This window comes from Anguilla anguilla, chromosome 2, assembly GCF_013347855.1.
Source record: "Anguilla anguilla isolate fAngAng1 chromosome 2, fAngAng1.pri, whole genome shotgun sequence".
NCBI lineage: Eukaryota > Metazoa > Chordata > Actinopteri > Anguilliformes > Anguillidae > Anguilla > Anguilla anguilla.
Window position 1 is genome coordinate 30202966 of NC_049202.1, and position 26851 is coordinate 30229816.

The window sequence follows — 26851 nt, forward strand, 5'->3', positions numbered from 1 at the left end:
TTACCCAGTCTGTATTACTTCATGAGCAGACGTCCTCCCAAAGACTGGGCATGAAACTTGTAAAAATTATTGTTAAATCTTTTTAATAATAATTTTCTTTAACAGAAATTTTCTCATGTTCTGCATTTCACACAACCTCATACTAGAAGTGCAAACACCAAGTGCAAAAACAGAAGGAGAAAAAGCACACACCCAGAACTTCCTCATCTAAAGGACATGTGATATATGTACAGGAAATGTAACAGGAAGACTTGAAAATAGTTTCATGCAAACGGTTGTGCACATAATTTCACAGCAATCAACTGATGACAGGAATGGAAAGGATGTCTCCATTGCCACTTGCCTCACTCTGCATCAGTCTAGCAGCCATAGGTAGGACAAGTTAGATATACTGCTCTTCTTTTGTCAGGGATCTAAATTTCAAGTCCTGTTGTATGCACATAATATATTCAGATGTTATGTATGCATAGATTTTCTCCAGTGCTTTTGAAGACTCACTGTGAGACTTCTAACTTTTCATGTGCCGAAAAGACACATGCTTCGAGTGGTATTTCACTGGGAAATTGCAATAATCTATTGATTTCTGAGTTAAGCAGATTCTGAATTTAAATTTAGGCATTTTTGTAATACCTGGGTGATTTTTTTATTCTTGTGAAAAAACAACAGAAGGTAAAAGAGTGACAACAAATGCCCCGACGAAGGTCTTGTACCGAAAGCTTGCCATTAAAAAACACATTTTTTGCAATACCCTCAGTGTGCCATCAGCCGTTTATTACATTGAAAGAGTGACAACAGACATTTATATTGCACAAAATTAATTGCATATAAGATTAAATGAAAGCTTTTAAATTGCAACAAAAATGTTGGTAGTCAACCTTTCTCTGGTTCAGATTGTTAAATATGCTAATTTTATTGTTATTAAAAAATAATTAATACTTTTTTCAGACATTTTTTTGCAACATTAATTGCATTCACCTCAGGCCATACTCAAACTTGTATTTGGATGTGTGCACCTGCCTAAGTATTTTTTGCAAAGCATGAATTATACATGTTTTCTATGCATATTTTCAGACTTGTGCACATGCTTATCTTTTATACTGAGAAGTGCTTCCTTGTATGTAATGGAAAATGTAAATGTGTACGGGTTAACCACAATGCCCATAGATGGACAAAAATACAGACACCAGAATTATTACACTTAGACTGCATTAATAGTACCTTAGACTAAAAACGGAGGAGACTTTAATTATGAAAAACTATTAAAATAAGGCTCTTGAAATCAAGAAATAGTTTCTGCATATCTGCCGTAAAATATCACCATAGTCATCACTTTAAAGCTGAAAAATATTAGAAAAGAATAGGAGGCTTTACAATAAAACAATGTCAAAAAAATCTTCCAGTTTGGAAGCCAGCTGTTATTTCGGAATGGTTTTCAATAGGTCCATATGGAACAGTAGCCTTTTGAAGAAAACATTAAAGAAGAAACATAAAAAATATGTGTAATTATTGGAATGGCAGGTATGCCATCCCGCCAAGTTACGCCATGGCGGGGCGGCATGCCCCATACCTATACAGCACCAAGACTTTGGCACTTTTCAGGGTTTCCTACAGAAATAACAGCGACAGACTCTCAGCCCTTAAAAACATTAATTTCTGTACATTCTGACCCTATTTCCACAGACAGAATTCATAAACAACTTCACATGTCCACACAATAAAGCCCCAAACTAAGGGGATTTTGCGTTTTTTCCTTCTTCTTATTTTTCAAGTGACTTGAAACAATTGAGGAAACATTGGGTAGCATTGCTTTGGAATATATGCAAGGTAGCATATTGTTTGTAGTACAGTAACTTGGCATCATTTTGATATCAATACGTTTAATGGCAGGCGTAGATTTTGCCAGTTTGAATGAATGAGTTATAGACAGTGCTTTGTATGTGTGAGTAACTTGGCATTTTTGTAAGTTGAAAACGTGTTGTTTTATGAGATGTATATATTCACAGCCCATATTATCTTCCCATTTGATCAATATGATGAGAGAGGCTGCACATGAACTGTAATTGTGTAAATGACAACATTTGAATCTAGTAATTTTACCAATATTTTTTCAAAATTTTACAAATGTTAGTACACACCAATTTCTCAGCAACCAAAATAAATAGAATATTATGCAGTGCAAATTTTTCCTTGGATGTGATTTTTTCCATAAACAAAGCTTTCAATATCAGCAGACAGTAAAACATCTGTTGATTGTACTGCAGGATAACCTTCGTGATCTTTTTTTGCTTGTGAGCCTTGGGCCTTTTACTTGTGAACATTGGGCCTCATTCACCAACCGTTCTTAAAAATAATTTTCTTCTTGAAACCCACTTATGCAGTTTTCACAAAGATTCTGACATTCACCAATGTTTTCTTATCTAGGATTTTTTCTTAGGTAACCATTTTCATTATTTTAAGGTGCATTAGCTTTAAGGTGCCAGGTTCCGCCTTAGAGGGTGGTTGCCTCAGCGGGAGTTCATCTGTAAATAAATGATAAAAATCAAACCATTGTAGTGACCTTTTATTTTGGGGTGGTTTCAATTATGCAATGTCTGGTCTATATCGCAAAAGCAAATGTTTAAATTTATGAATACAAACTAAGCACTTTTTAAACACATGGACATGTTGAAGAAGAGAACACATTCAGAGGCGTCACTAGGGGGGTGCGGACCGCACCGGGTGACACCATCAGAGGGGAGTGACACTGAAATGACTGGCAATAAATTTTTTGTGCAGTGTTTTGTGTAGCGACGGGTTGAAACAGCTAATTTCTCGCGATGCAGTTTACTGCTGGTTGATTTAATTAGCGGTATTAATGTGACGAGAAGCGCTTTGTCGTTCGAATGCATAACACGCAATTCCTTGTGCCCACTCCCACCACATTTTTTTTTTTTGCCGCCTCAGATTTGACATCAAACCATTTTTTTTTTTTTTTTGCTTAATCAGTTGTGCGCCCTTCTCCGGATACAGCATTCACTGAACGAGTAATAGCATCCCATGCATCTTTTTTTGTGTGTTATTTTATATCCACTACTGACGCTACTAAATATGACAGGTCGTTTGCTGTTCACTTCCTGCAGCAGTACCTCCACTTCAGAACTACTGAAGTTTTTCTTACGTTTGGAGTCCGGTGCTCCACCGTCTTTAGATTTTCGTTTGGGCATTCTTGACTTCTGTCTCAACTTTTCTTTTCAATTTCTGTGTGCACACGGCCCTGCAGTCTCATGCCCTTTTATGGGGATTGGCAAGGCGTTTACCTATGCTAATTAGGAACAACTAGCATGCGCTTTCAACTTAAGAAGACAATGAGATTCATCATTATAAAAACACGGGTGCAAATAATTCTGCGGTTTAAGAACACGCCATGAATCTGACGTAGACTTTTCTTAGGACCTTTCTCAAGAACAAATATAAGAAAAAACTTAGGAAGATATTGGTGAACGAGGCCCATAGTGGCTTTGCATGTTGACTTTTGAGCTTGATCTTTCAAATCAATGGAATATTCTCAGCCCTGGTTAACAAGCGAGGGATGACTGGAAGTGAGGTGATGCTTAAGTTTGCTTGGAACCATTGCATGTTTTGAGTTTTTCCCTATGTGCAATGTGTAATGGAACAGGGTAAAATTAATCCCCTGTGTATATAAACCTGCAGGAATAACTGTCATGGTGGAGTCTAATGCTCATCAGTCTAGCTTACTTACTGCTCTCCATTAAATAATCAGTGCTGCCACAGGAGGGTGACAGTGATGGGTCAGGAGGAGTTGGGGTGTTTTGTTTGACGGATTAGTTGAATTTAGCTTAGGTCTAACTTTTCATAATGTAGCTGTCCTTGCTAAATTAGCTAGCTAATGTTGCAGACTACATTTTCCAGTGCAATCAAAAATAACAAACTCACTCACATTGATGTGATGCTATCAAAATTCGAAAACCATTACATTTATGGCAACTATCCCCTACTCTAACATTCTGATGTCTCTTCTTATGAATGGCCTTGTTGATCTTATGCTGGAAAGAAGTTAACACCCGCTTTTTGCAGACATTAAAAAACAGATGCAGTTACCTTTGCCGCACTGGCCACCAGCCATGATAAATCACCTGTAGGAGGTCATATGCATAAATTTACATTATCTCCTCCAATATTTTTGCAGTCTAACATCAGAACACCCTAAAATACATATGCATTAACCCAAACACAGAAATTTTATGGATGTCGCATTTCTCTCATTTTACCAGTGCAAACCTCCAGTGTGACACCTTACTACATATGGAAAAAGCTATTTGTCTTGTTAGTGTCTATAAAAGTGCCAAGGAGGCTTAGTAAATATGGTCCTATGGCTCTTGTGAATGAGAATCATTCATTTTACAAGACAAGAACAAATATTCCTAGATCAGAATCTGGGAGCTCTATTTTTTGGCCAGTGCATGTGGCGAGCTGTCGCAGGGGTTGAATTACCATTTTCATCATGGATTTTGATGTGCTTGAGCCTTTTTGGTAACTTCATGGTTCGCTATGAGTCAAAGTGGCACTGCTGGGGGTGTGTCAGTGAAGAACAAATTAGTTGTTTAATATTATCCAAGGTATTTATGTTCAGTGTTCACACTGAAATACAATTATTTTCTACTGTAACATCTGAAATAAAATTTGTTGGTAATAAATATGTCCTTTGGAAATGGTTGCTGGAATAAATTAATTAATGCATAGGCTATTCACATACTGAAATAATGGCAGTTGCCATGCTTACTTACACTATATAGCCAAAAGTATGTGGACAGTTTAGTTACAATATCAGTAAAACACCTGAAATCCTATTCTGATGGGAATATAATATTTTAACAAACTTCATATTAAAGTAATAATCTTGAGGATTTTCATTAAAATTAATGTCTGTTAAGTCACTATCTATCGCCAAATTAGGTAAAACAATGGTGATTAAGCGTATTATTATATTAATTTATATTATTATTATTATTATTATTTATGATTAAAGAACTGGGTGTCTGTGGCGACATTCCGCCAGAGAGGGTAGGCAGAGCTAACGCAACAGGCTTGCTCTTCAACTCACTTGTGTGTGAACGGCGTACTGTTTTTTCCGGTGTCTGCCAGCATTACAATAACAGAGAAGGGGGGGCGGGTTATGAAACCCTAAAACGTTTTTGTGTAACATGAGAGGTCATATTATTTGTTGATGTAGATTTCGTATTACATTTGATGACAATGTAACCTTACTAAATTACATAGCTATTTGCACAGCTAACACTAGCTACCGGACCATGTCAAGAAAGGCAACATTAGTTTAGACAACGTTGCGCACAGTATCCATCTCTCATATCAGGTAACGTTGCGTTAGCTAGCTAGCTAATGTAAATAACACAATCTGATGTCAGCTAACAATTATAAAAAACATTAGCTAACGCTACCGACCGGTACCGACCTCGCAAACCGTCTCTCGAATGCAATGCTACCTAGTTGCAACGTGCAGTGTAGCTAACTAAAGGCCAGTTCAGATCAATGATTCGCAACGAGACTGGATGCAACTTGCAAAATTCCAAGACGTCTGATTGTAAACGTTCTAAAACTGCACTTGGCGATTTGACAAGGTGGGTCTTTTGAGACCCCAGGCAACGGCTTCAGACGCTCTGCAACTAACCAGTTCACACCACTACAATTTTCTCTGCAACATTCTAAAACTATTTTGTGTCGTTGCGGATCATTGATCTGAACTGGCCATAACGTTACCGTTATTTACATTGCCATCAAGTTAATAATGATCGAAATAAAGCCGGGGTATAGGTGGGGCAGAGCCGGGTCTAATTTCTGTGTAAAGATGTCAAGCCGGCGAAAACTAAATAAAAGAATACGGCAGTATGGATTAGCGTTGTTATTATTTTATTACGCTTCCTCATATGTTCCTTCAGCCTTGATGCCCTTTTTTGATGAAATCTCCTTTGCTTTTGTTTTGTTCTTCTTGTTCTGATTGCTAATTTAACACCCAGCTCAGCTTTATCCTCGAACGGTTTAGCTAGCAAAACCAGAAACACCAAGGGTAACATTTTGCAAGGTGGTTGTTTCAAAAATATCACGCGACAATCATTCACCAAAAAGACTGTTTATTGTGCACGAGATACATAATTGCACGAACCACAGCGAATCCCGCGAATTCTTCTCTGCAGTGTAAAGACATACCAGGCAAAAGGTGGATAAAGAACGTTTGTGGAAATTGATCATCACTAATTCTACCCCAGGTCTGCTACAGCATTTTAACTCGGCTCAGCAGTGTAAAGACAGTTTAAGTTAGCCTAATGTTAGACAATGAATGAGTATGTACATATTGTTACTTTTATAACAACCATTTTTTATTCAGTAAATAGTAAGTGTTATAGTTGGCGTGGCCCATGTGCCAACTGACTGACGTCACACGAGCGACACTGGTTGGATCCGGGTGGATCTATGGGAAGTGAGGTCCAAAAACACACCTGCAATTACTGCTTCTCACCATTGGTACCGCCAAAGAGAACGAAACGGAAATCTTCGAGATTGTAACTTTAATAGCACAAGTTATAACTACTCCTGCTACACCCAGTCCCAGTTCACCTCCTAATCACTCTGCCTACACAATAACATTCATTTTGCACATTTGCGAGAGTCGCCATCTTATACAATTGTTGTCCGAGAACTGAGTAAGCCAAATATCATCCAGCGGGAGGTGTTCAGCCCTCTGATGCTCCCTCAATAATGTGGAAATTAAAATGCTGGCTTAAAAGCAATTGCTGACCCAGCAGGCATCGTGTTGCTTAATGCCGTTACTAGAGTTATTAACCAAATTTTTGTCCTTTTTCAAAAGAGAGTTATCTGAAGCAAAGTTATCTAAAGCAAATACCGTTGATTAAAGTGTACTGACCAGTGGCGTAAGGTAGTTTTGACGGGCCCCAGTTCACGCTAGTTACTAGTTATGAAGCACACACACACACAAACACACACCATTAGGCGTATATATATTTTACCAACAATAGCCTACCTAGCATCTACTAGGCTATTAGCTAGCTAACCATAATTTGTAGGCTGGCTATCCACCTGGTAGCGACCATAATTTACCCAACTTGTAGCCTAGTAAGCCTACCATAATGTATGTATAACTTGTCTTGAAATTTATATCTAACAATAGCCTAATGTTACGATTATTTAGGACTAACGAAAGGTTATTTCACGTATGATTTCACATTTGAAAGCAGAGAACTGAGAAGCTGGTTGGGGCCTTGCAGTTTCACGTTGAGCTCAGATAGATAGTGCGTAATGTCAACCATGAAGGCTAAATCACACAGCCACTTGCTATCGCTGAGTTCCGCAAAAGGTTTCCCCTTAGTCTCCATGAATTGTTTGACCTCATCCCGCAATTCATAAAACCTCTTGAGCATGTTCCCTCGGCTCAGCCATCAAACTTCACAATAGTAAACCAGATCCCCGTACTACAATTCAAGTTCCTTCAGTTGCTCCTTAAACTGGCGGCTGTTTAGCCCTCTGCTTTTGATAAAGTTTATGCATGACACTACTGTTGACATCAGGTTGTTGAACCACAGGGACTGCGCATACAGATTCTCTTGATGAATAATGCAATGGCATATAATTAAATCAGTTGGATCAAGACTGAGACGATTCATTTCTTTTTTGATAAATGCAATTAACCCTTTTTGCGAGCCAACCATAGCTGGGGCTCTGTCTGTTGTAAGGCCACTTAACTTGTCAAATAGTAGCTGAAGCTTGTTCATCGCCGAAACAACTTTCTCAAACACATCCTCACCTCTGGTAGTGTCATGCATGGCCTCTAAAGACAGAAGTTCCTCTCGCACTTCAAAGTCGGTGGTAATCCCATGAACGAAAATGGCCAGTTGGGTGCTGGTAATGTCCGTTGTTTCATCACAAGCCAGAAAGAAAAATTCGAAGTCACTTGCTGAGTCCTTCAGCATTTTTTCAATATCTTGTGCAATGTCAGTAATTTGATCTGACACGGTTCTTCGAGACAAACTAACACTCTGAAACAATTTGACTTTTTAACTCTGCAGTAGCGAAGATGCACTCTTTTACGAACTCTTCCTCTGCATGAGGCCTCAGATTTTTGGCGATTAGCTCACTCACCACATAACTTGCCCGAGTTACGTTGTCTTCCTCACAATGAGGTCTCGTGAAAGTGGCTTGTTGTGCATCCAAACCCCGCCAGAGAGCTTTGATTTTATCCAGTTGTATTTGTCCTCGCAACTCCTCGAGTTTCACGTTTCGTGCTGTAATGATGCTCCAAATTGGCCTTTTTCATTACAGCTATCACATCCCCACAAACCAGGCAGACAGGCTTGCCTTTCACTTCAACAAAAAAATAACTGTTTGTCCATTTTTCTTGGAAAGCTCGACATTCCGCATCAACTTTTCTCTTCTTTGCAGTAGCCATTTTACAGAGGGGGACAAAATGTAATGTAGCCTACAAACGTAGCAACCTTTGCGCTCTCAAAAAAAACAACCAATCACAATTAAACTCAAGCTTTACATTTAGTGTTGATAGCCCAATCAGGACTGTCAGTTCCACTGGCTGGCTGCAGTAGGCTATGTTCGAAACTGAAAGTAGCCTGAACAGCGTCGGCAATATTTTTTTGTTTTTTGTCTGCAGCCTATTGATGAAATTGCATTCATGGAATTTCCTCACGGGCCTGATCCAATGGCCTGGAGGGCCGAACCCTGAGGTTCCCCACCCCAGGTCTAGACGTTCAGATTTTGCGCCTAAACTAGCTATATCATATCGTCTCGTCACATGATCAAATAGAGACTTGACATTGGACAGCAACATACATATTACCCAGCGATCATCATTGCATATCTGTATATGACAAAAATACTAAAGAAAATAAGAAATTATTCATTTAATCGAATAGTTTTTATAGTTTATTTGTAGTTTTTATAATTAATGTAGAATAATCATATAATTTTGTTATAGATTACTACAGACTATTTTACCAAAACAAAAAGAAAACCATGACAGAGCTGGGTCTGCCTTTTCGAAGGCATATATAGCAAATGGCACCGTTTTTAATTTAACGTGAGTTCCTCTTTGAACACAGGTGTACTTCCGAGGTGGCAATCTGAATCACTCGCAAGGGCCCGTTCTCCGGCAAACACATTGTTGGAGGGCCCGCTCTCTCTAACCCTAACCCTAACCCTAACCCCCATACTATAGTACTATACATCCTGATCTTAAGGAATTTACATTTTTCTCAAGCACTCAAGAACAACTCCGGAATAGACCCAAAAAACAATTCAATCTTCAGTTGTTTCTTGTGACATAGGAAGCTTCTGTATTTCAAACCACAGCCTGGTATTATTACAGCTCAAAGTTATTGAAAAGCAGCACTCTTACAAATCCTAGAGATTTAGCCCCCAATTACTCAGCAACCCAAAATTTATTTCATATTTTACGTTGAGTTCAAACTGTTTTATTCAGTAAACATCACATATCTCATTCAGTATTGTGGGAAATTTTTAAAGTATACAGTGCCCTTGGAAAGTGTTCAGACCCCTTCATCTTTTCACATTTTGTTACACTACAGCCTTAAAAAATTCATTTTTATTCTCATAAATCTACACACAATACCCCATAGTGACAAAGTGAAAACAGGTTCTTAGAAATTTTTGCAAATTTATTAAAAATAAAAAGTATTCAGACCCTTTACTCAGTACTTTGTTGAGGGACCTTTGGCACCAATTACTAAATTTGGCCTCGAGTCTTCTTGGGTATGACGCTACAAGCTTGGCACACCTGTATTTGGGGTATTTCTCCCATTCTTCTCTGCAGATCCTCTCAAGCTCTGTTAGGTTGGATGGGGAGCGTTGCTGCACAGCTATTTTCAGGTCTCTCCAGAGATGTTCGAGAGTGTTCGGGGCTCTGGCTGGGCCACTCAAGGACATTCACAGACTTGCCCCGAAGCCACTCCTGCATTGTCTTGGCTGTGTGCTTAGGGTCATTCTTCTGTTGGAAGCTGAACCTTCGCCCCAGTCCGAGGTCCTGAGTGCTCTGGCGCAGGTTTTCATCAAGGACCCCTCTGTACTTTGCTCCGTTCATCTTTCCCACGATCCTGACTAGCCTCCCAGTCCCTGCCACTGAAAAACATCCCCACAGCATGATGCTGCCACCACCATGCTTCATCGTAGGGATGGTATTGGCCAGGTGATGAGCGGTGCCTGGTTTTCTCCAGATGGGACGCTTGGCATTGTGGCCAAAGAGTTCAATCTTGGTTTCATCAGACCAGACAATCTTGTTTCTCATGGTCTGAGAGTCCTTTAGATGCTTCTTGGCAAGTTCCAAGTGGGCTGTCATGTGCCTTTTACTGAGGAGTGACTTCCGTCTGGCTACTCTACCATAAAGGCCTGATTGGTGGAGTGCTGTGGAGATGGTTGTCCTTCTGGAAAGTTCTCCCATCTCCACAGGGGAACACCTCTCTGACCAAGGCCTTTCTCCCCCGATCGCTCAGTTTGGCTGGGCGGCCAGCTCTAGGAAGAGTCCTGGTGGTTCCAAACTTTTGCATTGGGTACAAAGCATTGGGTACAGAATGTTTCATTTGTGTTCAATATTGTTAATAGTAACTTGGCCTAATTTTGATATCAGTACTTTTAATGACAGGCCTAGATTTTGCAAGTGTTATGGGCTTATATTGCTTAGTATGTGTGAGTAACTTGGCATTTTTGTACATTGAAAACGTGTTTATCTTCAGATATCATTTCTTTTTGCAAAGTGTTTGTTCTGAGAAAGTAGACTATGAGAAGTATATGCGTACAGATACATACATGCAAGCATGCATACATCGTAGCTGGTCCCGGTGTAGACTGGTGTGATTGGGAGGCAGAACAAGGTTTTGCAGGAGCGAAGTTTATGACATAATTCATGATGAGTAGCGCAGCGGACCTGGGTGTAAAAATGCAAAGTAACCCTTTAATAAATGATTGTGGATAATGGTTATCTTTGTGTGAATTTTTACAATGTGATGAATGTGTACTGTTTAGCATTTTCACTTTGCTAGATGTATAAAGCAATGGCTGTGAGAAACGTTGGGGTGGCGGAAGTATAAGAGACTGGCACCATGAGAAATGCAACAGAAATCCCCCCAGTGTATGTACTCACTGATGTGACGGCCATCCAACAAGCCTTCATTGAGAAAATTGTAAGCAAGGTCCTGCAATTAGATCTCCCGAGGTCTCAACTTGTGTACCCTTCTGTCCTGCTCCGTTTTCTGTTATTTATTCTGAGATCGACTTTTTGCGTTTATAAGGCATTTGGATACGCTTAGCTGTAGGTAGGAGTCCTCTTTGCAGTTTTCCTTAGGTAGAGGACTGATGCTACATGAGAATTCGAGAAGTAAAAGTAGATAATAGTTGTGAGAAGTAGAACAGTTGACATTGGACAAGAGCATGCGCAGACATATTTCCCAGCAATCTTTGCATCTCAGAAAATAACAGTAGTACCAAAGAAATGACCAGAAATTATGAAATTGAGTAGCTGAAACAGAAAAAATATGTGTTCAGCAGAATGGGCATTTATGTGAAGTTTGACATGATCACTATGGAGGAATATTTTGGACAAAATTAAATAAATAAACACATCATAAAATGTGAGCATAAATAATTAAATACATCATGAAATAAATAAATACATAATGAAATGTGAGCATAAATAATTAAATGTGGCACAAAATGTATGTATGTATTTATTTATTCAATTATTTATTTATTTCAATGACACTACGTGTGCGACATGAAATAAGGCTTGAAATTAAACCGTCACTTTCACCCATCAAAGTTGGGAGGGCGGGCTCTAGTGAGTACACAAAACACAGGAGGCTTAGTGATAGGTGGAGTATTTCTGAGAGACCCGCCTCTAGTGGCTTCAGTCTACCGCAATCAAGCGATGAGCGATAGGATTCCCAAGGCAAGCAAAGCGCAATAGCACACCATGTTGTGCCAGCGGGCGGTCAGGACCAAGCGGCCAAAACCAGACTTCGTTTTTGAAGCTCATTTCCTGGTGTTGTAGTTCCTGGTTGCTCACTAGCGCCACTACGGATGGCTCCAGTATAGGTCTTTTCATATCCGGTTTCCATGTAAGTCTACGGTACAAATGCGATCAAAATACAAAGTCAATAATTTTTTCTCACAAGAACAAATAGTCATAATAGGTGTATTTTATTCGTCTTATGACTGTCCATGGGTCGATTTCATGATTTTTTGTGTCATTTGGGCACAGTGCCAATATTTGTTCTGGACCAATGAGGTACAGCTTGCACCGGATTACTGCGGAGGACTAAGCTACAGTAGGGGCTACAGTCTATGGTCACTGGGGTAGGCGGTGGCGCCTCTTGGCCTTGACATTGCGGCTCCGGCCACGGTCCACCTGTGCGAAGGCAGAAAATGCAGGCATCCCATTTCGTAATGGTTTCATTATGGTGTGTGCTATTTACAGCTGCACTAGACGACCATAAAATAATCTTCCTCTTAAGTTTTTCGGTAGCCGAGTCATTTTCACTATTTCCTTTAGCCTACTTAACCAAATAATTAGTTGGCAGAAAGCGTAATCAGCTTGCTATATTTGGTAGTCCAGTAGCCTATGCTAAAACAGTTCGCAACTTCGGCTACCAAGCCATTTGACTAGCTAACTAACCTTAACCGGCAAATATTCAATCTGTCAGACGTGTTTGATGGCTTGTCAGTCGTGTACATACCGTAAATGTCTACCTGGGCCATGCTTGACGCATGTGACAAAGCTACTATAATCCCGATTTTGGATAAACATTTTTTCAGTTTCACGAAGCGAATTAAGAGTCTCAAGGTTAATTTGCTGAATAACATACAACACACGATGAAATCACACATACAGAATTTAACGAAATTAACCATCTTGGCATTTAGAAAGGAACATGTTTTTAGCATTTAAGAGACCGACAAGCTAGGCATTTAAGGCAGTGGTTTTCAGAATCGGTCCTGGGGGCTCCTTGCGTATATTGGCTTTTCTCCATTGGTTTTGATGATTTACAAGAAAAAAATAATAGCCTAATAATAATTAGAAATTCAATGTAGGCTACATTATTTTTGTCTTCATGCACCCGGTGGAAAACTTGCTGTACAAAGTGCGTTGTCATATTTACACGCAGATCATTTATTAAAATACTTGGTAGATTTGTTAATCACCGCTGACAGTGTTAATTTTTATTTGGTAGAAAGTGATTTTCGAACGATCGGTCAGCTAGCGTCACCCAGCAAGTGAACACCACAAACGGCGATGGAGTAGCTAGTAGCAGTTACTGGCTCATTAACTGACTGTGGCGAAAACCTACGACGATAACTTGCTCGGTTAACAGCAGGTCTACCAGACAGTTATACGAAAATTAGCCTTGTCAAATCACCAGTAGCCTACACATCACTGATTGATTGACCATCAGTGTAGTCAATGTTCTTCCCCTGTGGTTCATATTGCTAATGCGTGAGCTAACCACGGATAGCCTACCTAGCTCACTGGCAAGCTGATATGCTAGCTAAGCATATTCGTTTTGCTGAGAAACATAAATTAAAGCTAACTGAACATAATTTTATTTTTAATGTCATACATATAACGTGATTACATGACACAGTACAGTCACGGATGGAAATTAAACTCCGTAAACATCTGATAATATATATACAGTGGGGGTGCTACTGGCGTCATCACATGCACATTTTCCTCAACAGAAAATTCTGTCTTTGCTGTGGAAGATCCTGTGTTGTTTATGATATTGAAAATTGGAATATTGGAATTCACGGTTCACAAGCAGTTTGAGTGACATAAAAAAGCATGCAGAGATTGTTTTGAGTATACTGACCATGATGTTCAAGGATGTGTTCATTGATGGTTTGTTTTCGATAAGTTCACATGTTGTTGAGAGTATACTGCCTACTTTAGCATTACTCAGAGAAGTGAGAGTTACCGTTAACTGTAATGACTTATTGCACACCAGTGGCACATGCTGGTGGATTACATGCCCACAAGCCTGCCTGTTGAGCTGCACACAACATGTCTTCTTCCTACTCATGTCTGTGTAAAGCTGACCGGGCAAACTGCAGTGTGATGTGGACAAGTGGTTTCTGACATCACATGCTTTGTCAGAGAGCATGTACATCTATCTCCTAGTGTTGGCAATCTTCTCCCTTTGTGGAACCAAGTCGGGACCGGTGAAGTAACACACTGACAACCACTATCCAACTGAAATGGTTTTATTACAATACATGAAGGGAGATGCGCCATGGCACATCGACAGTTGTTCTGTCCGAATCAAAACAAGACAGACACAAGTGAGGGTTTACGTATCCTATTAAGCGGTGTAACAATTGCCAAGTGTGAACGTTCCCAGGAATGAATATACATTGCACTCAGACTTCCCGAGGACACCCATTTGGTCTGCTGCTAGTGACACTCCTTTGATCAGTGACTTTTTTATATCATCACAAATCATAACATAACATAATATAATTGATTGCCTACTGATTACCTACAGACTAGATAGTATCTAACACTGTATCAAGCCTAGTCTTGAAGATCCCCAGATTTTCTGCCTCTCCTGCGTGACCTGGCAGGCTATTCCACACATTGAGTACTCTGCGTGAAAAAATTAATCCTAATGTCTGTATGGAATCTACCTTTGGTTAATTTCAATTTATGTTCCCTTGTCCTACAAACGGAACTCAACCTGAAGAATCTCTTGTAGTTCACTTTGTTGATCCCCTTTATGAATTTAAATGCCTCAATCAAATCTCACCCCTGAGTCTCCTTTTACTAAGCTTGAAGACGTTAAGAATTTTAAATCTTTCCTCATAGCTTTTATCTTTCATACCAGGAATCAATTTTGTTGCTCTTTTTGAACTTTTTCCAGAGCCTCAATATCTTTTTGTAGTACGGTCCCCATAACTGCACACAATACTTAGAATAATTAATTAATTATGAATAATTACGAGGCAGCTATTAACCAGGGCTGAAATCTCGCCCAGACCTCCGTCTCGCGGCTACGCCATGGATGTATAAAGAGAAGGGCTACGTGAGATTACAACACAAAAAGTTAAAAGTGTTTAAAGTGGCTTTAGTTTATCTAATATTTTTTCATGGCATTATAAGCTGACAGCAAAAGTCTTGCATGATTACCATGAAAATTAATTACAAATGAGGTTCAAATGATTCATAATCAGGTCTGACCACTTTCTTCCATCTGCTTGTGTCAACAGTGTCACTTTCTATGACTTTCACCATTGATGTCAACAATACCGAACGCTTCAGGAAGAACACAAATGAAACAGGATACTTTGGATACAGAGCTCTGCAATATATGAATGGGACGGAGAAATGGTGAGTGTTGTTTTACTAACAGCTATGGATGAGTTTTGCCATGCAGTACAACATGTATCATAATATTATACCCATCGTATTATACACATTGTATCACAATTAATGTAAAAGCAAAATGTCATCAAAAATGTCGAAAAACTTGTATGAAGAATAATGGATATATGCAAAGCAGAGGCTACCATACAGACATGGTTTATCCATCTATTAACCATCTCAACATAGGGTCATGTGGAAGAATCATAATTGTATATTTAGGTTTATTCTCAGGAACTGATGCATGTTTAGTCTTTACTGCAATACCTTGAGCCACCACAGTAATTAGCTAATATGCTGCATACCTTGTTCTGTGTGCCTGAATACAAAGAGCTTTATTTTAACAATCATAGTGCATGGTCTAAAGTGCATGTGCATTTATGACATATCCAATTCCACTTTTGCTAATTTAACAGCGGATATATTTGAGCACAAAGTAAGGCACAAGGTTCAAATGGGTGGAAATGAATTAATTCAGTTCAATTTTATCGTATTTGCGCTTTTTACAGAGAACTGTCACAAAGACACTTTACAGAGTAGCAAGGTAACAAACGGCAAAAAGTGTAAACAAGGCAAACACGAGGCCTGAACCCCAAATAGCAAGTACATAAGATTAAAAAAAAACTCCCAGTGGGGAGAAAACCCTCAAACGGTGGTGAGAAAAAACTGTTCATTGGGAAGAAATCTCAAGAGGAACCCAGCCCATTCTCCACTGGCCAACCTGGTGTAACGTAGCAGCTGGATGGAATGTAGCAGAAATGCTACAGGGGCTCTATCACAGCAAATAAAATTAGTTAAACAGATTACAGCTGAGGTGAAAGCTAACAGGAATAATAGAAGATCAAATTGTATAGTTCAGAATACTGCAGTTTAGAGGAGCCGGGTGATGGATCTGAAGCTCCAGGCTACATCGAGGCATGGGCAGGGGAGGAACAGGACTGAAGCAGTCTATGACTATGGAGTGAAGGACAGGGCTGAAGAGCGATCCCATGGATTCAGGCCAAGGAAACAGGCTGGAGCGGTCTTTGGACTCAGGGCGAGGTAAGGGGTGGGAGCCCCATGGAAAGAGCAACAGAAGACAGGGTTACGGTCAGCTAAGCTACCTGGTGTGTCAACTCCATAGGGCCAGCTTGACACTTCTCCCGTGTGGAACCAAGTTGGGAAGGGTGAACACACTGAGGACCACTTTCCAATTGAAAAGATTTTAATACGATGTGCAAAGGGAGACTCGCCACGGTGCCACAACAAGCGTTCCGTATGAATCTCAACGAGACAGCCACAAGTGAGGGTTTAAGTATACTGTTGAGTGGTGTTATTGTCTAGTGTGAACATTGCCAGGTAGGAATATACATTGCAACAGACTTCCCGGGGACACCCAGATGGCCTGCTGCCGGCGACACCCCTTTGATCTGTGGCTATTGTATATCCTTACAAACAGTGATTGAACTCTATTTGTAGCCATTTGTCTATAACAATGGGAAACAGTCTCAGAGTGTGAGTGTGGGAAGTCATAGAGTGGGAATGTGTGTTCAGATGAAGTTAAGGTACATGAAGGAACTTCTTCAGGCTGCACCTCTCTCCATCCCTCCCTTCCCCCCTGTAAATGACTAAACTTAGGGTTGTAACTAGGCAGCTGTTTCATAGGTTACTTAGTTGATGCGCCTGTCCTAACGACTACTTGTATTTTTATTTATTTTTATTTTTCCATAGATTGCGTTGTTGCCGTTCTCGTTGTTAGTGTTAATCAGTTTAACCATCAGGGTCCAAGTTGAACTATGCGGTTGTTCCCTGTACTTGGACCGGTACTTCTCTCTAGGGGTTTCGTCATACTTGTTCCTGGTTATGGTTATACACTTTGTTGTACGTCGCTCTGGATAAGAGCGTCTGCCAAATGCCTGTAATGTAATGTAATGTAACTTAATTGTTCAAACCTATCAAGGCTAAGCCAACTAGTGTGTCCGCTCGGTTGATGCAAGCTTGACACTTAATGCTAAGGTCCCTACCCAGCCCAGACATGCATATTTCATTTAATAAACTCTGTGATTGTACTTGACCATTTAACAGGATTATAGGACTATAGGAATGGCAAACTATAAAACTGACTAAAGAGGTAAATTTTAAGCCTTCACTTAAAGACAGAGAGCGTGTCTGAAGCCTACATAGGGAGATTGTTCCATAACAGAAGAGCTCTATGAGAAAAGGCTAGATAGTCAGGGGCTAAACCATTTAAAGCTTTATATGTAAACAGCAACATCTTATAGTCGATTCTAGATTTATCAGGCAGCCTGTGAAGAGATTTAAACACTGGACTGATATGTTCCCATTTCCTAGTTCAAGTAAGAACCCTAGCAGCTGCATTCTGAACAGTACAAGTTGTAGACGTTTGACAATATAACATTACAGTAATCAAGCCAAGAGGATACAAATGCATAAACCATTTTTTCAGCATCCTGGGGTGACAACACCTTTCAAAATTTAGATATGTTCTTTAGGTGGAAGAAGACCACTCTAATATGATATTATTAATGTGGGCCTGAAAGGAGAGATCTGAATCAAAAGTTTAACAACTGCTTTGGAGGGAGGTGACAGAGAAGCCATTTATATTTAAGTAAAAATTGAGAAATTATCTCTAAGAGATTTGGGAGCTACTACGAGCATCAGTTTTATCAGAATTCAACATGAGTAAATTTTGCTTCATCCAAACCATTGCATCTTTAAGACAGGTCTCTAACTTGGCTAGTGGATCAACTTCTCCTGGTTTGAAAGGTATATAATGTTGGGTGTCATCCGCATAGCAGTGGTAGTTAACACCATGACTGCTTATGATGCCCCCACAAGGGAAAAAAGCAAAGGACCCAACACAGATCCTTGGGGTACTCCAAAGTTTACCCTGGAATACTTAGAGGACTTATTGTTTAATTAACAGCCTGAAATCTGTCAGTGAGATAGGATTTAAACCATGTAAGGGCTTGCCCAGTGACACCAACTGATTTTCATAAACTATGGAGAAGGATATAGTTGTCAATGGTATCAAAAGCAGCACTCAGATCAAGCAGGAAAAGAACAGAGATAAATCCACAATCAAGGGTGAGAAACAGATAGTTCAATACTCAGGCAAAGTCTGTCTCAGTACTATAATGCTTCCAAAGACCAGACTGAAACCTCTCATACACATTGTTATCCTGTAGGAAAGAAGATAGTTGTTGTGCTACACATTTCTCAATAACCTTTTTATAGAAATGGGAGGTTTGAAATAGATCTATAGTTAGCCAGGTCTGTCTGATGCAAATTTGATCTCTTGAGCAGTGGCTCGAATTCTGCCTTCTTAAAAGATATTGGAACATAGCCAGATAATAGTGAAGAGTTAATTAAATTAAGAATTGGTTTGCTGAGAACAGGCAGTAGCTCCTTCAGTAGCTCTATGGTTATGGGGTCAAGAGTGCAGGTGGTTGAGCTGGAAGAAGAAACTAGTTTGACTAGTTCACTCAGAAGTATGAGAGGAAAGGATTCCAGTCATTCTATGTGTCAAGGAGACAGGTCTGTTATATCTATAAAGCTGTTGTTGACTAATGTGGAAGCAGACACATTTTTTAAATTCCTATTATTTTACTGCAAAATGAAGTCAAGAAATCATTGCTGCTACAAGAAGCTGGAAATTGAGGTTTAGTTGCTGCATGATTATTAGATCAGCAACTGTTCTGAATAGGAACTGGGTATTATTCAGATTTTCTTGTATAAGTTTTAAAAAGTAAGTAGACCTTGCATTGGAGAGAGAATGCTTATAGGCACCAAGATTCTCTTTCCATGCTAGGTGATATACCTGCAGTTTAATGGAATTCCACTTGCATTCTAGTTCATGAGACTTCTGTTTGAGAGCCTCTGTATGATCAGTATACCTAGGTGCAAGTCTGCTCTCTAACTTTTTTACTTTTTAATGGAGCCTCTACATCAAGGGTTTTACGTAGTGCAGTAGCCAATCCCTCCGCTAGATCATCAATAGACAGAGAGGAAGCTGAAACGTCTAAATCAAAGTATTCTGAAATTATATCAATAAAGTTTGTAGCAGTGGAAGTAGTAATAGTGCGACCTAAGTACATCTTAGGTTCAGATGTTATAGGTTGAGCCAAATTTGTGTGCACCCCAGACAGTTTTTAGGTTGCTTGCTTCAATATTTAGATATTTAGATATACCCGTGTAAGCAAACACCCCCCCCCCCCATCCAATAGAAGCCCATTCAACATCAAACTCCACGTTAGACTCATTGTAAACTCACGTCCCTGCTTCTCATGACTGATATTGTCCTTCTAATGGACAATATCATTGTCCTACAACTGCTGAATACTGCAGTTTGAACCATGTAGTAGACCTACTCCTGTTAAGAATGACCAAAGTATGCAACAGTCTCCCACTCTATATTTAGAGCTACAGCTTTCAAAATACTTTTGCTTGGATACTTCTCCTTTTTAAGAATACTAAGGATATCACTTCCTCTTGTGAACAGGCAGTTGCCTCTTGCAGCACCTCAGTGAAGGAGGAAGTTCTTTGACCTTTATCTGCATCTGGTACATATTTCTGACTATGCCTCTGAGCAGCTGGTTTATAAGTCAGAATATAATTGCATTGTGTCTGTTATATTGTCCTGGTGCTTGTTACCACTCATTTGATAGACTGTGAAATTTAAAGTTGAGGCCAAAAGTTTACATACACCTAGGCTAAATATATTCAAACTCAAGTATTCAAAAAAAATATTAAAAAATTAATTAGGACATCTACTTTGTTCATATCAGAGGTCATTTTAAAACAATCGATTAGAGACAGCTTTATTTCACTATATCAGTGGGTCAAAAGTTTACATACACCAATTTGATTGTCTCTATAAACAATCTGGAAGATTCCAGAAATTGATGTAATGAAACTTCTGATTGGCCATTGTCATAATTAGGAGTTAATTGGGAGTTATTTGCCACCTGTGGCTGTATTTAAGGGTCTACCTTTAGAGCCACTGCCTTTTTGCCCTTAATACCATGTGAAAATCCAAACAAACTCAGACAAGTCCTCAGAAAAAAATTTGTGGACCTCCACAAGTCCACAATTTTTTAGAAGCAATTTCCAAACAACTGAAGGTACCATGAGCATCTGTACAAACAATTGTATGCAAATATAAAAATCATGGGGCCACACAGACACTGCATCATTCAGGAAGGAGGCACAAATTAAATCCCAGGGCTGAATGAACTTTGGTCCAAAAGGTTCAACTGAACCCCCAAGACAACAACAAAAAAAAACTGGTGGAGGCATCAGGTACCAATCAGAGGTGTTACTAGGATGTTATCTTTGGGTGGGCATTTGGATTATTTGGGTGGGCAACAACAAAAATGTTGCTTTTCCTATAGGGTATGTAGTTTAATTTTGAGAAGGGGGGGGGGGGGGGATTACAATTACAGCATCCACTTTTTGTAGGGGGGTCCGGGGGCCATTACCCCGTGAAAAAGAAAAAAATGTCATAAACTGAATCATTTTGCACGCTGGTGCCACTCCCCGCCTGCACAGTCACCCTCTGCTGCTGTTCCTATAAACATAGTGCAGAACCAGCGGGCCACATTCAGGCATTGCACATGCCGTGTGGGCGGAGCCTCCATACCGCTCCTCATTGATACCGGGGCTGAAGTGTCCCTCCTAAATGAAGCCACGTATGAACGCTATTTCAGTCACGTGTCCCTTGATGTAGCTGCTAACTCCTTGTCAGGCTACGGCAATGCCCCTATCTCCACTTTGGGTGTGGCCTGTCTCCCGGTGGAGTATAACTGCCAACGTGCTCCTGATGCTAAATTCTACATCACACGTACGGGAGCTAACATAATGGGCCTAGACCTCTTCCACGCACTGAACTTTTCTCTGACTGATGCTGGGGGCCTGCGGGTCCTACAGGTCACAACCTCCTGGCCTGACCGCCACCCGAAGCTGTTTGAGGGCCTGGGGTGCATGTCCGGGTTCGTACACCAACCTACGCTGGACTCATCTGTACGGCCAGTTATTCAGCCATTACGGCGCATTCCCCTGGCCCTCCGTGACGCGGTGGGGGAGGAGCTTCGTCGCCTCGCGAAGGCCGATGTCATTGAACCAGTCAACGCCTCACCCTGGGTGTCCAACCTGGTGGTAGCCAGGAAGAGGGGGGGTGGACTCAGTCTCTGCGTCGACCTGACGGACGTCAACAAAGCCATTATCCCTGACAAGTACCCTCTCCCCACCGCAGAGGAGCTCACCAGCCATTTTCATGGCTCTACAGTCTTTAGCAAGATGGACTTACGGCATGGATATCTGCAGGTTCCCCTGGCGCCGACCAGCAGAGACCTCACAGCCTTCGTCATGCATGTGGGGGTGTTCAGATATAAGCGCATGGCGTTTGGATTGTCCTCGGCCCCAAGCTGTTTCCAGAAAATAATGTCACTCATCCTGGCTGGCATTCCGGGGGTCTCCATCTACCTGGACGATGTGGTGGTGCACGCGCCCTCCACCGCACTGCACGACGCTCGCCTGGAGCAGGTCTTCCAGCGCTTCAGACAGCACAACGTCACCCTGAACGCGGAGAAGTGTGTGTTTGGGGCCGAGGAGGTCGAGTTCCTGGGCTTCAGGCTCTCCAGGGCAGGCATCACTCCGATCATGTCTCACACTGAGACCATTCTGTCCCTTCCAGACCCACGGTCACCGTCCCAGCTGTCCTCGTTCCTGGGGATGGCTACCTACTACCTCCGTTTCCTGCCACACTACTCCGACGCAATAGCCCCTCTGCGCCAGCTGCTTCGCAAGGATGCTGTTTGGGACTGGACCCCGGCCTGCCAGGAGGCCGTGCGCATCATTAAACGGCAGCTCACATCCCCACCCACTCTGGCCCATTTCAGCCTCACCGCCCCCACCCTGGCGGGCGGTTATACCAGAGACACTGAGGACCAGAGTCCTACACATGGCACATGAAGGCCACCTGGGAGTGGTCAAGGTGAAGCAGCGCTGCAGAGACACAGTGTGGTGGCCTCGCATCGACTACGACGTAGAGGAGCTGGTGAAAAACTGCACCTGCTGCCTTTTGAGCGGGAAAACAGGCCAGCCAGCCACAGCACCCCTCACCCCACTCCAATGGCCATCCGCGCCATGGGAGCATATTCAGATTGACCTCTGCGGCGAGCTTCACGGGGCACCTGCACACGCAGTTCGTCCACTTGAAATGGCCGGAAGCCTTTGAGCTGGGCTCCATTACCACACACGCCATCATCACCTGCCTGGACAAGCTTTTCGGGCGCTGGGGGCAGGCTAGCACCGTCACGTCGGACAATGGGCCCCAATTCATATCGTCTGAGTTCTCAGAGTTCTTGTCACGGCGGTCCATCAAGCACATCAGGACAGCAGTGTACCACCCGGAGAGTAATGGGGGGGTAGAAAGACTGAATAAAACCCTTAAAAACGGAATACGAGCCTGTTTGGAGGAGGGGAAAACCTTCAGTGCTGCACTCAATCAAACCCTCTTGACAATCCGGGCATCCAAGCACTCTACCATGGGGGTGTCACCGGCCCTGCTCATGATAGGCCGGGAACTAAAACAACCACTGGACTGCCTGAGAGCCAAGCCAGCCCCTGCACGTGTGAGCCCAGGTCTCCAAAAAGCCAAAGTACAGGTCCGCAGCTCACAGGCACAGATGAAACAGAGGTTTGACACCTCGCGCAGAGTACGGGACCCCTCCCTGTCCGCAGGGGACTGGGTCCGGATCAAACATGCACACCGCAAGAACAAGCTGCAGTCATACTGGTCAGTGCCTCGACAGGTGACTCGGCAGCTAGGACCGGCCACCTACAGACTGGACGATGGGACTCGGTGGCACTCGAACCGCCTGCACAGGGTTCGGGCCCCGACAGGCCCTGCATCATCCCTGTTCCCCGCTGCATCTCTCAGCTGGCAGCCTGTTCCGGGGACTGGAGAGTTGGGGGTTAACACCCCGCCGCCTCCAGGTCCTGCTCCTCAGCAGGCTCGCCCTCAGAGAGCAAGGGCTCCACCTGTCTGGTTCAGGGACTATCTGCTCCTTGGCAGTAACATCTTGCCAAACCTTGTAAATAAATCTGGACTGCTTGAACATCATCTCCCTGTGTCGGAATCCCGAAAGAGATTCTGACTGACCAGGGCACAGAGACACAGGGGGATGATGTTCAAGCAGTCCAGATTTATTTACAAGAGTTGGCAAGATGTTACTGCCAAGGAGCAGATGTTAACACTGTCATGACAGAGAGGCTCCCTTGTGTGGGTGGGGATGGCAGATTTAACCTGTGCGCACTGATTACCTCACTATGCACAGGTGCAGCCACTCCTGTTCCTGGGTCCAATTAGCCTGGCCAATTATCTCATTCTTAACCAATTATCCAATTGGCCAGGTCTAATTAGCTTGACCCAGGGCAGGTGTGGCTGCTTAAACCAGCCATCCCCACACCACAAATGTATTTCCAAAAGTACATGTCTCACCTCAATGAAAACACCCTGCAATGTAAGTCCAGGGTGTATGTAGTACCCACACCAAATATCATGTCAGTTGAACTTGCTATTGCTTTACAATGTGGCAGTATGTACATGAAAAACCTGGCGCCTGAGCCTTGCACCAGAAAGGACACTAGACCTAAAAATGTTGATAGAAATATGTTTTTATTCCAAAAGCACAATTGAAATACTATATATATATATATATATATATATATTAGGGCTGTCACTGTTAACGCGATAACGCATTAACGCAAATTCATTTTAATGCCACTAATGTTCTTGACGCATTAACGCACGTTCTGTTATGATGACCATTTACCCAACCCTTAGCTTAGGAATCAGCTAGCATTAACGTTAAGTCGGATGGTGATAGCAAGCAGCACTGGATAAAGAAAAACGTATTTTGAATGGCAAATTCGGCTACAAAGCCCTGCCAGATGGGTCTGTCGACAAGACCAAAGTTATTTGCAGTTACTGTCGATGTAAATTGTGTTACCACCGGAGTACATCTAGTCTCAAATACCATTTGCTAGCCAAGCACACAGCTAATGCAGACAGCCGCGTTAGCCCCAAAATATCTCGCTTGCGGCAGACCACGCTTGATAGTGTGCGAGGAAAACCCCTGGACAACTCTACAAGCAGCAAGCTTTCAACAGCAATAGCTAAATGGGTGGCTACAGCTTGCAGGCCAATTAACATTGTGGAGGACGAGGGTCTGCGTGAAATAATTCAGATCGCATCCAACAACTGCTTATGAATTGCCTTCGAGAGCCACCACTGTATCGAAGATACACAACTTGTATGAAGACGAGAAAGCAAAAGTAGCGGAGGAGTTGTGACTCACTACGACGGTTGCACTCACTGGAGGCTATTGGACTTCACTCAGCAATTACAGTTACTTAGGGGTAACAGCACATTATTTTGACCAGCAGTGGGAACTTCGGTCACATGCTTTGCCTGTTATGAAGACAGAGGAGAGGCATTTTGCTGAAGCGTGCGCCGAGCACTTTACGTATGCAAGTAGCCAAACAGTGGAACATTGAACATAAAGTCAGCACACTCACCACCGATAGTGCGTGCAAGGGGATGTTTTTGTGAGCCTTTATTTTTCCTATGTGAGGTTGGACACAATTACATTGTGTGATTTGTTTTAGAAGTGTGAGGGATCCAGGGAATGATCTTGGAGTAATGGAAAATTTAGCTGACCAATGTACCTGTTGTACAATGTGTCTGTTGTTGCGATGCATTGGGGTCCATCGTTTTGTGTTAATGCTTAAAAAAATGGGATGTTTTTGTGAACCTTTATAAGCGTAAAGTTGGACACACTACATTGTGTGAGTACTCATATTACTAAGTAATGTTAAATTTAGCAGGTCAATATGCCCATCTGTTGTTGCCTGTTGGGCTTGAGTTTGCCATGTTATGATTTGAGCATATTTTTTATGCTAAATGCAGTACCTTTGAGGGTTTCTGGGCAATATTTGTCATTTGTTTTGGGTTGTTAATTGATTTCCAATAATAAACAAACATACATTTGCATAAAGCAAGCATATTTGTCCACTCCCATGTTGATAAGAGTATTAAACACTTGAAAAATATCCCTTTAAGGTACATTTTGAACAGATAAAAAATGTGTGATGAATTAGCGATTAATCGCGATTAACTATGGACAATCATGCAATTAATCGCAATTAAATATTTTAATTGATTGACAGCCCTAATATACGTATATATTTAACGTCATTGTTTTGTTATTGTTTTTTTTATTATACCAGCTTGTTTTTGCGTGTTTGCAGAGAAACGCAAATACTATCAATAAAAAATGGTTTAGCAATTTCTCAGCATAATAACGGATTCAAAGACTAAACAAACTCACCCGATATTGTCTTCAAATGGATCCATGCCAAAGAAAAGGAATTATTCATCCTCTCAAACTAACAGACTTTAGCATGAACTGTGGCACTGTCCTCCATTGCTCCCCGATGCGCAAATTTGGGCATTTTTGTTGACATAGTTAAAGCACCATAGATTGTACCCGAATGACTAAAGATACATGCCACTCAAAGTTCAGGGCCTCCCCTCATTAATAAAATAAAGAAAACTGAGTCGGCTTCGGAAATTACGGAGATCTTTGGTAACGACAAATTGTAGTGATTTATGATGCCAGAAGGCGTTATCCAGGTTCATGCACTTAAGAGAATCCTACATCGCCATGGCCTGAAAGGCTGTCACGCAAGAAAGAATCCCCTACTCCAAGACTAGCATAAAAAAAGCCAGAATGAAGTTTGCAGGTGATCACCAGGACAAAGACCTAGCCTTTTGGAGGAGTGTTCTCTGGCCAGATGAAACAAAAAAAAAGAACTGTTTATCCATAATGATCAGCGCTATGTATGGAGGAAAAAGGGTGAGGCTTTTAATCTAAAGAACACCATCCCAACTGTGATGCATGGAGATGACATCATGTTGTGGTGGTTCTTTGCTGGAAAAGGGACTGGTGCACTTCAGAAAATAGATGGCATCATGAGGAAGGAGGATTATCTAGAAATACTGAAGCAACACCTCAAGACATCAGCTAGAAAGTTAAAACTTGGTTGCAACTGGACCTTCCAGCAGGACAGTGATCCTAAGCATACCTCCAAAGTTGTAACAAAATGGCTTAAAGACAACAAAGTGAAAGTATCGGAGTAACATTCACAAAGCCCTGACCTGAATCCCATAGAAAATTTGTAGACTGAACTGAAAAAGCATGTCTGAGCAAGGAGGCCCACAAACCTGACTGAGTTACACCAGTTCTGTCAGGAGGTATGGGCAAAAATTCCAGCAAAGTATGGTGAGAAGCTTGTGGAAGGCTACCCCAAGCGTTTGAT

General features: G+C 41.6%; 1 protein-coding gene across 2 annotated transcripts in view; it reads left to right on the forward strand.

Moving 5' to 3' along the window:
* Positions 1–226: 226 nt before the first annotated feature.
* zmp:0000001082 (integrin alpha-M) overlaps positions 227–26851 on the forward strand; it is a 147175-nt gene continuing 120550 nt past the window's right edge. For both annotated transcript variants that reach the window (XM_035404225.1, XM_035404226.1), the window contains exons 1-2: positions 227–372; positions 15313–15433. In XM_035404225.1, coding sequence (XP_035260116.1) covers positions 306–372; positions 15313–15433 — 188 coding nt within the window. In that variant the 5' untranslated portion in view covers positions 227–305. The remainder of the gene's footprint in view (positions 373–15312; positions 15434–26851) is intronic.